The sequence below is a fragment of the Hetaerina americana genome, unplaced genomic scaffold (assembly GCF_022747635.1).
Source record: "Hetaerina americana unplaced genomic scaffold, ioHetAmer1.1.p SCAF_7, whole genome shotgun sequence".
Lineage (NCBI taxonomy): Eukaryota > Metazoa > Arthropoda > Insecta > Odonata > Calopterygidae > Hetaerina > Hetaerina americana.
The window spans coordinates 13502932-13519793 of NW_027287316.1; the positions used below are offsets into that span (position 1 = coordinate 13502932).

At 36.5% G+C, this 16862-nt stretch overlaps 1 protein-coding gene across 1 annotated transcript in view; it reads right to left on the bottom strand.

Moving 5' to 3' along the window:
- LOC139696817 (uncharacterized) overlaps window positions 1-16862 on the bottom strand; it is an 81873-nt gene that overhangs the window by 9916 nt on the left and 55095 nt on the right. The window contains exons 4-6 of the mRNA XM_071595690.1: window positions 16129-16218; window positions 13935-14132; window positions 2571-2646 (exon numbers count right to left, since the gene is read on the bottom strand). Coding sequence (XP_071451791.1) covers window positions 2571-2646; window positions 13935-14132; window positions 16129-16218 — 364 coding nt within the window. The remainder of the gene's footprint in view (window positions 1-2570; window positions 2647-13934; window positions 14133-16128; window positions 16219-16862) is intronic.

The following is a 16862-nucleotide window of genomic DNA, read 5'->3' on the forward strand; positions in this document are numbered from 1 at the left end:
AGTCTCATGGTAATTTCATAACACTTTTGGGAAGGAGTACCATTTACAGAAATGAATTCCTTGCACTGTGGTTTATTTCTCTGGGACTGGTGCATTCAGCCCAACTTATGCACAAGCGTTACTGTGCTCAAAAGCCGTTTTCAATTCCTTGTGAGAAATGACTCAATGTTTTTTCCATGTCTAGAATTAACGATTTTCACATTTATTCCCCTTAGGTTACTGAATTCAGGCTTATTTAAAATGGCTATTCTTTTATCTCTCTTGAAACAAATATTCATGAACCTTGAAATTTTGCCACAGGGAATGAATACAGTTCCATCATTTTGAAATGGCTTCAATCCACATCTTGATCATGGGCTTCCTCTTAATACCTAGTTCAACTTCAAATATCATGCTTTCAAAAATGGATATGTTCACATATTACTGCATTGAAGAGACACTCAACTTTCAGCAGGGAATATTTGAGAAAAAAGTTGCATTATTTTGTATGTCCTTTCAAAGAAATTCTTTTATTTATAATCGATTGAAATAAATAATGGCTTTTGAATAATAATACCTATTGAGTATTAAAGCAAACTTTTCAATGTGAACTTGTTTGAGTAAGATGGAGCATCTAAGTATCATGCCAGCAGTAGTATTAGCTTTATGGGAGGCAACCAACGGCTAAGGTCATATGCACCATTAGGGATGGACGGGTGAGGAGGAAGGTTGGAGAGAAACCTGGCATCAGCATTAGTCTACTCTTAACGAAAGGCGCCAAAGGGTCAACAGCATAACGTCCCATCCAGCGGATGGCATACTCACTCAGTGCTCTCCATAAAGCACCTCAATTAGGGATCAGGATACCACTGTAAAAAATCTGCAGTCTCCAGGATTCAAACCTGGACTAAACATGAATTCTCTGTGGGAAGCCAGTTAGGCACCGCACCACCAGTAAATCTATTGACAGTTTTGATTGGTTATCTTAGATTGAAATATATCTGCAAAATTCAATGTGTATTTTTCCATATTGAATACAAAGTGAAATTAAAATACATCTGCAAGGCAAAATAACCAAAAACTACTCCAAATCTGTTTCATGTCTTCCTGACCTTGATCTGGGATTCATATTCATTCATGTACTACTCATGGAATGAGATGACCTCACATGGAGGAGCAGATAGGTGCTCTTGGAAATACCTGCTGATCTTTTAGTTTCTTTCCTGTAGGTGTCCATGTAAAAAGGGTTTCTCTGGGAGAAGTATGGAATAAGTGACTAAGGGAAATACTCAGGGTTGCATATATATATATATATATATATATATATATATATATATATATATATATATATATATATATATATATATATTACATAGGAGTTAATATGTATTTTATCTCATCAAATACGTGTATAATAAGAAGCCATAATGTATGTCAAGTTTACAGATAAAAATACAAAAGATTAAAATAATATATTAGCGATTATTGTAATGATAGGAAAACATATAATTGAGCGCAAAGACAATATCAAATATCTTAGGTAGAAAACAATGAAATGATGATCATCCATAAAAAATAATGAAAATATTAAATTAAATACTTAATTGGATTAACATGTTTTTGAATAGGAATAAAGAAACAAAACTACAATGAACCTAAACTTGAATCCTGACTACTCAACTATTATAGTTATGTAGGAGTAAAAGCTATGTTGAATAAGTGTAAATTCATGAGGATTGGAATGAAATTGGAAGGGATACATGTGGAAGAGATGCTGAATAAATTAAATATGCTCCCAGATGAGCAAAGATAATCATAGCAATATTTAGTTATGGTACATAAAATTATAACTGATGAATTCAAGAATTTTAGTACCATTTTAAGAAGGAGGACAACAGTTTACTAACCAATTATGGAAATAGTAATTCACATGAACATTGATAAATTGACAACGGAAGCCAAAGATAACATTAACAAGAGTGATCACAATAAGGATTAAATAATCTTAGGGTAGAGCAGTTTGCTAGTAACTGGATATTTTTGGGTGTAAATCTCGTGCCTTTAAACAACCCCATCTAAATTCCAAGAGGTGACATTTTCCGTTTGCTAGAACATAATGGAAAACTAAATGTTGGTTCAGGGAAAAGAACTTACCCTTCCAAACTTAATTTGTAAATTTAATATGCTGAATAGCTTAGTATGGGAATAGATCAACCCTTACTTGTTAGCCAACCTTCAGATGTAAAACTATGAATGAAAAGTATGATCTTCCTTTAACATGTAATTCCGTAAAAGTAAATTAGAGTGTATTAAATGTATACTCAACCTTTAGGTCTCTCTCTCATTGTGAATCATATGATAATATTTGTCTTTACATTATACAACTTAATTTTGTATTTGGGTCCTTGTTTTTGTTTGTGTACACCTTGATGAGGTACAGAAGCATAATGGCCAACTTAAACTTTCATTTTTCATTAAATATTTGAATTTTAATGTTGTAATCCTAAATAATAATACCCAAATTCTGGTTCTCTTAAGTGACAGTAAAATATATGATGAATTTATTTATTTATTTACAGATGAACTCTCACCATTAAAGGAGAAATAAGCATGCTGGCCACCAGTGTTACAGAGCTATTCTCCACCAGACCCATGGCTGCCACCATACTGCAAGCATGCAAACAGAGAGATTCAGAACAAGATGCTCCAATGAAACATGAGGAAAATAAAGTAAAAAAAAGAAAGACAAAAGGAATACTTGCTTTCCTGCAACAACGGCATGAAGCAGAGAGCAGAGCATTTGGGGGTCAGTGGAATCCCCACCCAGTGAGGTGGTGGACTCAAGCATGAAATCTTAAATGACAACTTAAACACATGACTCTGGGCTCAAAATGAATGGGTGGGCTCAGTACGTAGAAAAATACAGGGCATGCAGGTAGGGAATCCACTGTGATACATAGATTTACGACTACTTAAGAAAATGGTCTCCATTTGCAAATGTACACATGCCTCCACTACAGAAAGAATAGGTAAACCAAGATTAAGGAGAAAGAAACTGCATTTTTATGTGAAGTGATCAATCAAATCGTGGCAAAAAAGACACATTGCTGTTAATACACCTGCATATTATGCATACACATATGAGGTCATAAATTGATTATGAGAACTATATATTTCAGGTGATTCTGCATTACCCATTATCCAAGTGAAGGCATTATATGCTCTACCATGCAGGTTACAAGTAAATTATTGTACATGTTTCTGTAAACCAATATAATTTCAAATTTTAGACAAGCAGTAGAGTGCCTCTGTTAGAAATACTCATTTGATTTGATCTAATGGCCAATATTCATGCACCTGGAATACTTCTATAGGATAAATCTAAAAGGTATTACCAATAAAAGAACATCAAAGAAATTATGGAAAGGTAAAGAGGACAGAAATTCCTGTACTTGTATCAATCTAATTTACCTTGTTACAAACATGACATCATTGCTAAAATATTTACCTTCGTCATCACTTCACTGAATTGTGCCTTTGGTCACTCACTTCTATTGTCGGCAAGTAAACACGTAGAGATATTATTGTATTACCTTATATTATTGCAGGAAAAGTTCAGTTCCTAGTTAGGTACTACACACTGTTTAATTTTGAAATAGCAAAATTTTTGAGTTTAACAAAGAAAAGACTTTTATAGAAATTCTTGTTACAGCATTCTATGTTTTCAAGATTAATTTAACGTCAACATGGGGTTGAATGTATTGAAAGATATGGGACTAGCATCTCTCATTGGTTTGATGGGATGCATGCATAGGACAGCTCTGTGGCAGGAATGTATTGTAATATTGGCCAAAAGACATTAATTCACCAAAGGAATCATAATATTTGCTGGTATATTTCCTTCTTGATTACTATGGGGGAAAAATTTTGAATGGAGCACACATGCTCAATATATTTGTTCATGCTTATGTAATGCCTTCTTAGTAACCTATTCGGCTGGTTGATTAAAAGCTGGAGCCTTTATCATCTGACTGTAGGCAAGGGTGCGGAAAGCTACTCAGTCACTCAGGAATTGCCAACCAATGGAAATATCCAAGAGAGCACATTTCCACGTGCCACACCTATTCTCCTCAAAGGAAAGTAGGGGGCTTAAGAATGTGCGTTGACTTTGAAGAAATAAATCCAACTTTGGTACAAGATAAATTCCTTTTGCCTAGAATAGAGAATGAGTAAGAATCAAGTGGAGTAATTTTTTGCATTGGTCATATTAAGCATGTGGATTCCATGAGATTCCAACATCTACTCAATACACAGCGTAATGGCTGGGCATTTTGTGAAAGATGAATCTAGTCCTGAGTAATATGGCAAAGGAGGCAGGAGTTTGAACATTGACAGGAGGTACTTCAGTAAGTGCCTTCAGACAAATAAAGCATTTAGGGCTTGTCTTAATTTAAGCCATGTGTATTTAAATGTACATTGCTGGAGATGTTTTGTTTGCTTCACTGAGTGAGCAGCATTTATATTTAAGTAAGAGGAATTTTTAATATTTCATATCATATGAGATTAGCACTGGAGGTGCAAAACAAAAGATCAATCTGTTATCAAGTGTAGAGTAAGGGTAATCCCATGTGTTTTGCATCCTTAAAGTCATTTGTGAGATTAAGATTGGCATCAATATACATTTATTGTGTCTAATATTTTTGGGATGGGGTTTAGTGTCTTGAATCCTGGAGTCACCTTGGCCCCATCATTCAAGTGGTCCATACCAGAGGGCCAATGTGCAACAGCAATGCATCCAAAGTTGGAAATTGTTTAAAACATACCATTAAAAGGGTGCATGTAGTAAAGTGTTACCATGATACAGCATTGCAAGCCAAAACAAGCATGATACAAGCCAAAAACTTACTGGTAGTTCTGTGATTACAATTGAGTTTAAGTGCTTGTTCTCAGAGAATTCAGCTAAAGTAATTCAGCACCAAGAATTGAACGCTAATCGAAATGGTCATGCTAGAGTCTGATTTGAATTTTCACCAAGTGGGGTCATGGAGGAAGGATACTCCACTGGCAGTTAACTATCAGTCCAAGAGGAATGGATGAAATGAGTATGTACAGGCTAAGATTTATTCTGGAGATGATGCATAGTTATGTACGCCCTAATCTGCAATGAGCATGACCTCCTCCATGTACCAATTTTTCTGAAAATTGTTTTAACTGCTTTTTGTGATACTATCCTACCACTGATTCTAACAATAAATGAAGAAAAATTGCCAACTAAAATAAAAACTTTGAAAAGAGTACTAAAATTCTCCCCGGTGAAGAAATACTGTTGTCATTTGAAATAATTTTTCAATGAGAGAATCGTTAAAATTTTAATGTGAATGGACTTTCTTCCTAATTTCATATTTTGCAAATACTTTTTGCCCTGAAATCGTGTCTAAGTGCTTTCCATTTTATATAGCTGTTCATATACGTATTTATGTGTGCTTGTATGTGTATTTTTATTGATGAATTGTATACTTTCATAATAATGGATATATTATGCTGCTGATTAAAATGCCTGGATTGGCATACAGAATGAAAATAAATAATTATTATCATTATATGTCATGCCCAACAACCAGCCAGGTGATGGTGGGTATGATAATCAACCCAAGTTGGTTGTCCATACATACCCTACACCCTGGCCACAATTGCCACCATTCAAAAACCATACAAATTCTCTGAGAAGAATATAGGAAAAAATATGGAAACGAAGGAAACTGCTTATATTACAGACCATACCTTAGGAGCAGAGCATCCAAATTACCAAATTTCAGTATGCCCCCAGAAAAAATGAGTATGAATTACTCATCAAGTTAAACACTAATAGCAATAAGTATTTATCCCAGGAAAAATGAAGTACATATTGATAGCCTGTCCATTGCTACTTAGGAGTCTCTTCCTATTAAAAACATATTGCCAATTATGTGCCTAGTAATCATTTAGTTTAATCATCACAATTTTCTTACCACAGCAAATGATAATTTTAATCATTCAAATTCAGCTAATCACAGTTTTTAATGCAAAAAAACTCTAAAGAGTACATTTTGAGATTTCTTGGAATAATGCTGAACCTAAAGGTCTTTAAGAAAGTTTTTACTTCAGGGAATTCTCATTTCTATAAAATAGGTTGATACACAAAAAGATTTAAACACAACAAGTGAATGGAAACATTAAAAAATATATAATATCTATTCTGTCTTAATTCATTTTATTCACACAGTGCACTGTTTCAATTACATAGTCTAATGTAGGGGTAGCCAACTTATCTTTGGTAATAATCAACTTTCATCCAGCCTAATTGGCTGCAATTGCCCTTGCTAAATAGCAAGGTTGATAAAATAGGCATCTTCCAGAAAAAAAATAATTCATTAAATATTGGCTCTTTTATTGGAATTGAAAAGAATTTAAACATTCCTAGAGAAGTTATGATTGATTGCCCAAAAATCCTCCTGTCATCAACAGGTTAATTATAATCAATCTGTTGACCACCTCTGGTCTAATGGATAAGTAACACCTATGAGTACTTTAAAGAAAGCCCTGTATTACCTGAGAAGTGCATTATTTATGTGTGCCTAAATGGGAAAATATTAGTGTTTTACAGACACAAGAATGAAATTTAATTTTATCAAAAAAGTTATTGAATATTCAATTAGTTAAGTCATTGCAACAATTCCAGAGTGTAAAAATCATTTGCCTTGACCAGGCGAATGATTTTTACACTGAAATTGTTGAATTGAAATGCACATCAGCGGATGACTCTGTTAAAAGTTATTGTTGCGGTATCTCCCGCAGTTTCTTTGGAATTAGTTAAGTCATATTTAGCAGTGGTAAATTCGTGAGATTAAATATCTAAATAAATTTTCTCTGTATGTGTCACTGAATACTGTCAAAAGCAGATGTGCTACTAGGGAATCCAGGTGTTTTTCAATATCTTTTGAGGCAAGTTAGATGTTCCAGGGGAGCTATGCTATCAAGGTGTATCTTAATTCCTTGAGTAAATTACTCAAACTCACATGTGAAAAAGAAGCCAATGGGTCGCTTTATATCTTAGGCATCAATATTTTGCAAGCTGGTATTAAGATTAGATTCCCCATTTTCAGGAAAGATATGATTATATTTCACATTATTTGCTCTTATTACAAGCATCATATCTCCCAATAATTGCCAATTTTTCACACAGTGATTATAGATTATGAAATGTTAAAAAATATAAATCAATCATCCAAAAGGAACTTAATGAAATAGATAAATCACAATTTATAGCATATATTAGTACACAACCCAGGAAACTGAAAACTGTACTAGGACAAATAGTTTATATGAATCATAAATAAAATCCATCCAGAGTTCCACCACCATTGATGCTAAAACCAAATGGTAAAGGCCTTTCTCTAAGATAATGTTCTAGAGAAACCATGTGGATACCAAAATAACATTAGAGCATTCCTTTACAACAAATCAAGTCTTCAGAACCTCATTTAACACAAAAAAGATGAAGTGGAAGAAATGGAAACAATTAAATTTTATAATCTTAAATATGAGAATTAGCCATGTACATCGGGAAAATGGGAAGAAAGTTCAAGGAAAGAATCGAAGAACATGGTCCTGTTTTATACATCAAACTACAGCTTCTCTGCCTGTCAAACATTAATTGAAAAATGGCCATATAATGAATTTAACCCTGAGATTTTGCACTGGGATATTAAGACTGTTCTCTTAGAAGCAGGCAGAAATTTCAAGAATATTGATTCTGATTGTGAATAGTCAAATACTGTATTCCTCTCACTCACCCCATTCTCTTTTCACTTACCCTTCATTCCTTAGCCTAATGGGGTGCCAAACCAGAACCACTGACCCTCCCCATTTCCTTCACACCTCCCTTATATGCCATATACATGTAGTCTAGTCTTCTTCCCCATCCTTCTCTTCCTGTTCCCATACTCCTTTTGGCCAAATGCCAATGACTTGTCATCAAATGAGTATATAAGCACATTGTCTTTTGTTATCTCTACCTAATAGTCACAGTGTAAATTAAAACCAGGATTGTGTTAATAAGAATATATGTGGAACGATCTAGCCTTTCCATCATCAATAATATGAAGAGCTTGTTATTTATACATGATTTATGAGGTATTTATGGGAACTGAAATGTATTTGCCTTTTCATTGATGAAGAAAGATGTGCTTGCCTGTTATTTTTTTATTTGTATCAGTCCATGGGTTAAGATGAGTTTTTGATGTGTCCTTAGGTTCAGCACTGTGACACTCCTGAGCCCCATCTAGTACTAAAATAATTACCTTACTGGCTTCCCTCATTGCCCGTGGTTACTGTTTATGATCACTGTAATTTATTAGTATTTCAACAAAACAAGCATACATATACAAATTATACAAGAAAAAAATATAAAAGTATGGAAGGAAAAATCTCTACTCCAGCTCCACTAATCTATTATTGAGAAGATGAAAATGTGAATTTCCATAATTTTCAAGTATTTCCCAAGTCCCAGAGCAATGAGGGGCTTAATTATCTAATGAAAACTCACATTTTCATTAGATAATTAAACCCTTCATTGCTTTGGGACTTGGGACATACTTTTTCTAGTACCTATCTTTGAAAGTGTCTGCTCCCATTCATATTTAGTGATCCCATCAAAGGGTTTCCTGGGGTACCAGAGGAAAAAGCAGTTCCCTGCTGGCTGGATCCTGCCATGAAAATGCCAACCCTACTAGGATTCAACATGCAGATAGCCATGTGGTTTTTCACATTTGGGGAGAGTGGGAAATCTTATGTAATTCTAAGCTACACAATGGTCAAGAATATATGTTTCTGTTGTTTTGTAGTGAAAACCAAAGGTTTGGCACCATATCAATGCTGTGAGAAGTTTGCATGAATGAAAGGAATTATTAAAAATATACTCATATTTATACAATGCATAATATTACCAAAGGTTATTGTTACTCTTTAATATTAGTCATTTCCAAATCATTGGGCACCAAATTAGATGCTCCACAAACACATTTTAACATGAAAGTCATACCCTCACTACCTGAGCCATTTTAATCTTCAAACTTGACATTTACAACAGCTAGAAAATGCCATAGAAATGCTGACCAATTTGAATTTGGGCTCTATGCAATGAATTTGACTTTTGAAACTGAATCCCTATAATCAAGGGAGTGACCATCACAAGAACCCTTAAATTGTATGTTCAGGATGTAACCAACCTCACCAAAGCTTGGCATAGCCAGGTGCAGTGCTCCAGACCTCAACCTTCACCATATGGTGATATCAGCATCCAGAAAGTGGAATTTTTCAATGGAGCTCAAAATGCGCTTTTTCTAAAGGTCTCCAACAACTTTTTTCTGCCTTGTATAATGAACTCCATGTTTTTACTTCAATGCAACATCACTTTGTTTTAAACCATTAATAACACAATGATCTTCCTGCTTAGCAAAGTGGAAAACAAGGGCCAAAGGAATACAATTAAAAGCAAGGATGCTTATCTAAATTTCCTATTGGTTTTTTATAATTATGCCACACGTGATTACTTCTATGATAATATATTTCAATGAATTTTTTAAATTATTAGAATTTTATAAAAAACTAATCAGCATGCTCATACAACCAGGAGTGCCTTAATATGTAGTCTTAATGTTTACATTCCAATTATATATTATCCAACCAACCAATAGAAAACCACAGTAGAAGTAATCTTACTAGGTAACAATTTGTGACTTTTAGTGAGCTTAAATAAAAAAACATGTCACCTCTAATAAATATACTTATAAGTAAAAGAATATAACATAACATGGCCCCCCATTTCTTGATCTGAACTGTGGGATTCTTATCTTGGACATCATCTTCACTCAATTCCTTTGACTCTCCATCTTATTCATGAAAATATTGACCCATGCCATAAATTTAAAATCATTATCAAAAGAACTAAAACAAGATCTTTCAAAAAACCACAACTTAATGAGAGAGGGGAAGAAAATGGGATGACCATTAAGATAACTATTGGTATATAGCATCACAATAGCAAAGCCTTAAAATCCTCTACTGCCGACTTGTATCAAATGAAAGAAGCATGGGAGTGTGGATCTCCAATTTTGAATGTGCAGCTCCAAACAAATTATTAATTGTGAGCTGTTCATTGCTTTGACAGTTCCTTCTAAGTCTACCATACAAATACTTCACATGTTCCATCATTGACAAATAGGTGATGTAACTGCGATCCATGATTACAGCATTTGACTGAGGAAAACATATTTTGCACTGCCAATATTCGAGGATCAAAGGAGGATAATTTTGACGACAATGTAGACAGGATAAGATGAGTGAATCGAGAAGAATAGGAGGTGGAGTATCATTTCATGACATACCTTGGGAGAGGGCGAATGGGAAGAGCAAAGAGAGAGTGGATTGAGGGAATAATGGGGAAAGCCAGTTAAAACAATTTATGGAGCAGCAGCGTTAAGGACACCAAGGGTCGTGAAATTATTAGTGTGGAAATATACAAATAAAAAAGTTTGGGAGAAGCACTATTTTTATGTTGGTTAAAATTCACCATGAGTGGGCATCGAGTGTTTGGGACCCTCACTACTTAATTTGGCAATTAAACAGGAAAGAGAGAAAGGCTACCCGTTTCGTGAAAATTCGTGGACTGAACGAAGATAAAGGGATTCATTTTAATGGTATAACTATGGTATAATATGCTGGTAGACGAGACTACGGTAAGAAGAAAAATTGACTGCATCAGAAAGAGCAATATGTATGAGCCGGTTGATATCAGGACTCATTTTTGCCTTGCACGATTCAAGACCACAGTAGTAGGTAGTAGGAGACACCGCTTTGAATAAACTGAACTTTCCGAATACCATTGATCACTAATTAACAATTGTTCTATTATTATTGGAGGGACTTCAATGGCCAGTGTTGATTCTGGAAACCCCTAGAGAATTTCTGGCTGTTTGATTTTTTGGGTTCTGAGTTCTAAATCTTTGTGGGAAATCGCAGGCAGCACAAAAGAAGGAACGGAACTCCTCATTACTCCACTGATGCTTGAAAGCCACTCATGCTTAGAAAGTCAATTAAGTATGGATATCAAGGCCTCCTTCGTTGATCATGAATTGATATTGAAATCATATAGTAATACCCTGAACTGTTCTAGTGTTCACCCGCTACGTACCTGAGGTCGTTAGACTGCTGAATTTGATGTGTGAGTATTCTAGAGATTTTTTTACAGCTTAGGCCAGTGTGTAGGTTAATTTGTGCATCTATAAATTCCTCATTGTTATAGAATTTTACCGTTAATTATTCAAGTTTTTGTGCTAAAGATGTATGCAAAAGATTAATTTTAAGAGAATAATGATCAATAAGACGAAAAGATTTCAGGGGATTGGATAAAGCTTCGCGTTAAATATTCAATCTTTCCTTCTGTCGGAGAAGCAATTTCTATACTTTCAGTTCAACTGCTGGAGTTTCAAAAATAAGTAGCTGGATAAAATCACCTAATTCAAAGTATGTGTGTAGAAATGACTATTTTAACTCAAGGTTAGACAGCGAATAAAATGTTGACAGTGAAATTTTTCCTCAGTCCTGGTTTTGCAGAAATGATAAGAGTAAATTGAATCAGTCGCGGTGCGTTTATTGCAGTGATGAATCTGTGCGCGTGCAGGAGAGAGATAATTCCAGATAAAGGGATAAGTGTGTTTGCCGTTCAAAAATTCTCGATCCAAAATAATACGTAAGCGCATTTTATGGCCATCAGATGCTGTCTACATGCAATATTTTAACTATGAAAGCACGCTAAAAGCATATCTCGTCTCAAAACAAAGAACGAGACACAAAGCGGTGGAGATAACACTTTTTCCTCTATTTGTTGGTGCACATATAGTTTTAAAACGAGGAAAAAAAGACATAAATTTGTGGGTCAGCTTTTACATCGAACTCCATGTGTTTTCACTTTTCCAAGTAGGGGTAGTGAATATGCTTGTGGATAAACCCTAAATGATCTTCAACATAGAAACTGTAACGGGAATTAGTGACCACGGAGCAGTAATCGCTAACTTTCTTCATCGTGTAGCCAGAAATACGACGCACAAAAGAAAATTCTCTTGTTTAAAAATGTGGATTATGATGGATTAACATTCAAATTAGAGAATTCATTTGTCAATTTTAAGCATGTTAGCAAACATCGGGAATAAGTGGAATTTTCTCCTCGGGGAACGGATACGTTTATGAAAAACGCCGACTCACGCCGCGGTTCTTCCCTTGCTACGGTTGTTTGTTAAAAGATAAAAATTCTTGTTTTCACGGTTCGTTAGATGAATGATTTCACCAATGTTACAATCCAACTCCAACCTTTATCAAGAAGTATGTTACATTGAGAAACCCATGTATCTTTCAAAAATAAAAGTGGAAGAACATCATGGTATACCTCCGTCGTCATTTGCGTTGAGAATTAGTATACATCGATGAAGCAGCATTAAGCCATTAACAAAAACGAGAGGTCTTAAAGAAGTCAATTAGAAGACGAAGATGATTACTTCGCATCCCTCGATGAATTGAGGAATTGAAAGCGCTAACCGAAAAATATCAAAAGGCAATTGTTGGAGAGAGATTTTTGATTAATGATTTTCGTGAAGATGGAAAAGAGCAGGAAATAGTGCTATCATTAGCAGCTTGGAGAAATTCGGAACTTTGATAGTCTACCATGAATATAAAGCCATCAGCAGCAGCTTGAATTACCACCTACTAGTCGTGGGCAGACAAGAGACGTGCCTAGAAGGAGCAGTTTGATTTTTGAAGAGGGTGCTCTGGATATCCGCACAATGAACCGTTTACGATGTGAGCGTTGCGAATTGCATTTATTGCATTACTCAATAATTATCGCTCCATTACTTCAGCAATACTTTCATCTCCACAGCCCTAAAATATATCATCTCTCAATAGGCCGCCTTATACGAGTATTTTCCCGTTCCTCAACATTTCAAGTCCCTATTCTAATAGACTCGGCCTTATCTAGTGTCTTCTGTGCTCCTGCTTTCAATTTTGCTTCGCAAGGATTTCGTGAGACTGCGGAAGCCTTGTCTCTCCGCATGACACATGCCTTAATGGTCCGAGTCCCGTAGTTGCCAGGACTCATTCCTATGCCTGTGTGTACCATAATGCATGGGCTGAATCGTAATAGCATCACTAAATGGCCGCCCCACTGGAGCCACACGCCTTTGAAGTCGACTCGCTGAGGAAAAGACACTACGTGGACTACCTTTCGCCTTCCTCCTATCCTGACTGGCATGAGTGACCCTGACAGGACCAATTGTCATTTCTCCCACCAGTATAGCTTTAGGGGTCATCAGGACACACCACACCTTCCACCAGGTAAAAGTTTTTGCCCATTGGGGGAACGCAGGAAAAGAATTAGAAGTGGAAGTAGTGAAAAGGGGAGAGGATTGGAAGTGAAAGAAGGACTGCAAACGCGTGTAAGGATCATTATTCGCTCTGCTTACTTCTGGTAACTGTTTCGCTTGACGTAAAGAGGACAGTCTCACCCGGTCACCAGGTAATGGTTTATTATTCAACTTCTCGAAGCACTTCGGCGCATGAGCAACTGGCCCAGGCAGATAAGGGTTTGTATAATTGGTACCTTTGACATTGACCAAGCCCTCGTCTCCAAAAACTCCGCCTTTTTCTACCCCTTCAGTGCCTACTTTCCCTGCTTGACCCACTCCCTCGCGTGCCTAGGTGACTTATCAGAGTTTGAATCAGCGTCTACATCATGAAAATAGATGCCGTCACTCTGTCCCTCTTCATAGCCCTTTGCAAAAATCACTCATTTCCACCTCCTCAACATCTCGCCTCGTGGCGAACGCAAGGACGGGGGCGTGCGACCGGGGGTCGAGTGCACTCACCCGGCCACGAGAAGCAGCATAGTGAAGTCGAAGGTGAGCTCGGCGTTGGCCCGCACAGACTCAACCACCTGCGCCACGGTGAGGCGGGCGCGGACCGAGGACACGAAGCGGTTCCAGTTCCACACCTTGGAGCTGTCGCCGCCGCTGCTGGGAGCGTGGTTGCCGCCGCCGCTGCCCCCTCCACCGGGGTCCTTGTCCCTGAATTTGCCACGGAGGACGATATGAGCAATCGAATCCATTTCCAAACAAAGCCAATTAATTATCACATTTTCATACCATTGGCTAATGCTACGTTTGCATACATCCGATTTTGAATAGCCGTAGAATGCGCGGCCAATCTGGATGCAGACCCTTCGGGAGCCGCAGTCTGTAGACGCGACTCAACGCAACGCAATACCGGATGCATGAAAATGTAGCTTAACTGTTACCAGTATTGCCTTGACATCTTTTTATGGATTTAGGAGTAAGACAGGATTACGAGTATTCCAGAGTGATTATGGATGGATAAGGCATTTTTTTATTTCGGTTTATTCTATCGTGTCAGAGAAATATATGAACTGACCTTTAATACAGGTGAGTATAAATTTCCTCATCACTAAGTTGAACTACCAATTTGGGAAAAAGGACCGAACCGTTATTTTTCCTCCACCATGACCCTTCAGAGATTGAATGTTTTTAAATGTGTCTAATTAAAAGCAATAAGAATGGCAAGAATATTTATATTTTAACTAATCCAAACAAAAAATATAGAGAAAGCAACAAATTGAAGTAACTCTTACAATTTGCCTCACTGATAGCATTCTCTCCTATTTGAAAAGACCAAGAAAGACAGATCTATCTTCCATAAACAAATTCGATTGGTTTTCTTGGTTTATTATTATATTGAGAGTATGAAAATAATACATTTTGATAATACATATAATAATACGTCACGATGAGGTCTATTAACTAAATATATCATTTATTAAAGAAAATATACCCAGTTATTGTAACACCATAACCGGACAAAATGATAGGTGTCGCATACTTTAAGTTCGTCGAATAATTTAGTTATGTTACCCTCAAGATATTCTCTTCGTTAGGGAAAATTGATTCATGAGACATTTGATGTTTTCGGGTTTGATGCCCTGAAGTCTTCGAGTTCATGGAAAACTGACACCACAAGGATTATTCATTTCATTCGCTGGTTCCCATTAAAAGTGATCATCAGCCATCTATGATAAATTAGCGTTTAAGATACTTTTCAAATCGAATGAGTTATTACCTAATGCAATAAACAAATGAGATTCATCGTGCATGACTTACATTTTTTGATGTACATAGATAGCGAGCAATACAGTTAAAAAAGTGATAAAAATAGTACTAACGAGTAATTAAATGGAGAGAACTGTTTATATTTACCCATGTAAGTTACAAATCGCTTATTCATTCTAAAATTAATGGCGAACACACGTTTGTACATCGACCAATAAGCTGTAATACTAAGAAATAAAGCATTTGCAGACACTGACTGGAAGGCTTTCCTGGGTTCATTTTATCAATAGGGTAATTGGGATAGCTAGTTTTTTAGAGATTGTCACCTCATGACCCAAGAGGAGGCTTGTCAGAAATACGCCCAGGGTGCTCGGGATGGATATCCCAATGGAGACACCCGATTTTGGTGACTTCAACGCTTGTCCGAGGAAGGGATTTCCAGGCAACGCGATGGAGTATGTTCGGCAGGTTAGGCATTGCCTTTAATTTTCGATTTTTATACAAATGCAGCGCTACGCGTACAATTTCTACGACTTCAAGTAATACGCGACAACATTTCAGGGTAGGCGGATATATCGTTCATCATTACTCGAGGCGTCACTACTCTTGCATTTGGATGTGAAGTTTTCCTAACGAGGTTTTATTTGACATATAATTTGTGTGTGCTCACGTACCGCTAACTGGTGGCATTATTTTGATCGAATCCAATTGTAGAGGAAAGTGAGAGACTCACACTTTTTTATTACAACGATAGCCTAATTTCTTTGTGTGTCTAGTCGTCATGTGATCGCTATATTGACAATATATTCTATCAATCTAATCTAAGCGTCGATATTACCCAATAAATGGACATGTCACCAATTCCACATTACTCATTACTCGACTGTTAATTTAGAATATCGCGCGGTCAAGCGGGCGAAGATAGAAGGCGAATACTCACTCTGGCTCCAGTTCCCGGAGGCTGGGCTCGTCCTGGACTCCATCGCACTCGTCCTCGTCGCCTTTGTAGAACAGAGTGCACGGGATGACGCTGCACAGGGAGGGAGGGGGAGAGAGAAGAATATGAGACTATGAACACACACAAAGCAATCATTAAAAAAATATATTCATGCTCGAGGCATCGTCGTTAAATCTTCGCTGCCCATTAATTGAATATAATTTCCAATGAGCCGGTGTCCATGACAGGACCAGTATAAAACATTTGAACAATAAACATCAGCAAATCTCTCCGTATCTTTCGACAGGCAGACTTGCTTTGCTTTTTAAATTAGTGTAGTTAGGGGAAATCCGCACATCTCATATCGCTAACTTATCGCGATTTCATTCCGTCTAGAACGTGGCCCCATTTCAACTGAATAGGGCACATACATTTCAAGGGAGATCGCGATTGTGATTAGCGGAGTGTTCTCCTATCCAATGGTATTTTTTTAATTCTTATTTAAGGGAAAAGATATTTTGATAAATGATTACACGAGGTTGTTTAATGTTTAGGACTGAGAAATACTCTCACATGCTCCTACTTTTAAAGTTAGACCGTAACCGAGCCCATAATGGAATACATGAGAATGATAAGTATATTCGTGATAATAAAAATTTGAAACTAGCACATAACACTTGCGGGTGACTTGTAAATTTGTTCTTAATTTCCCAGATATACACAAAACTATTGTCAGT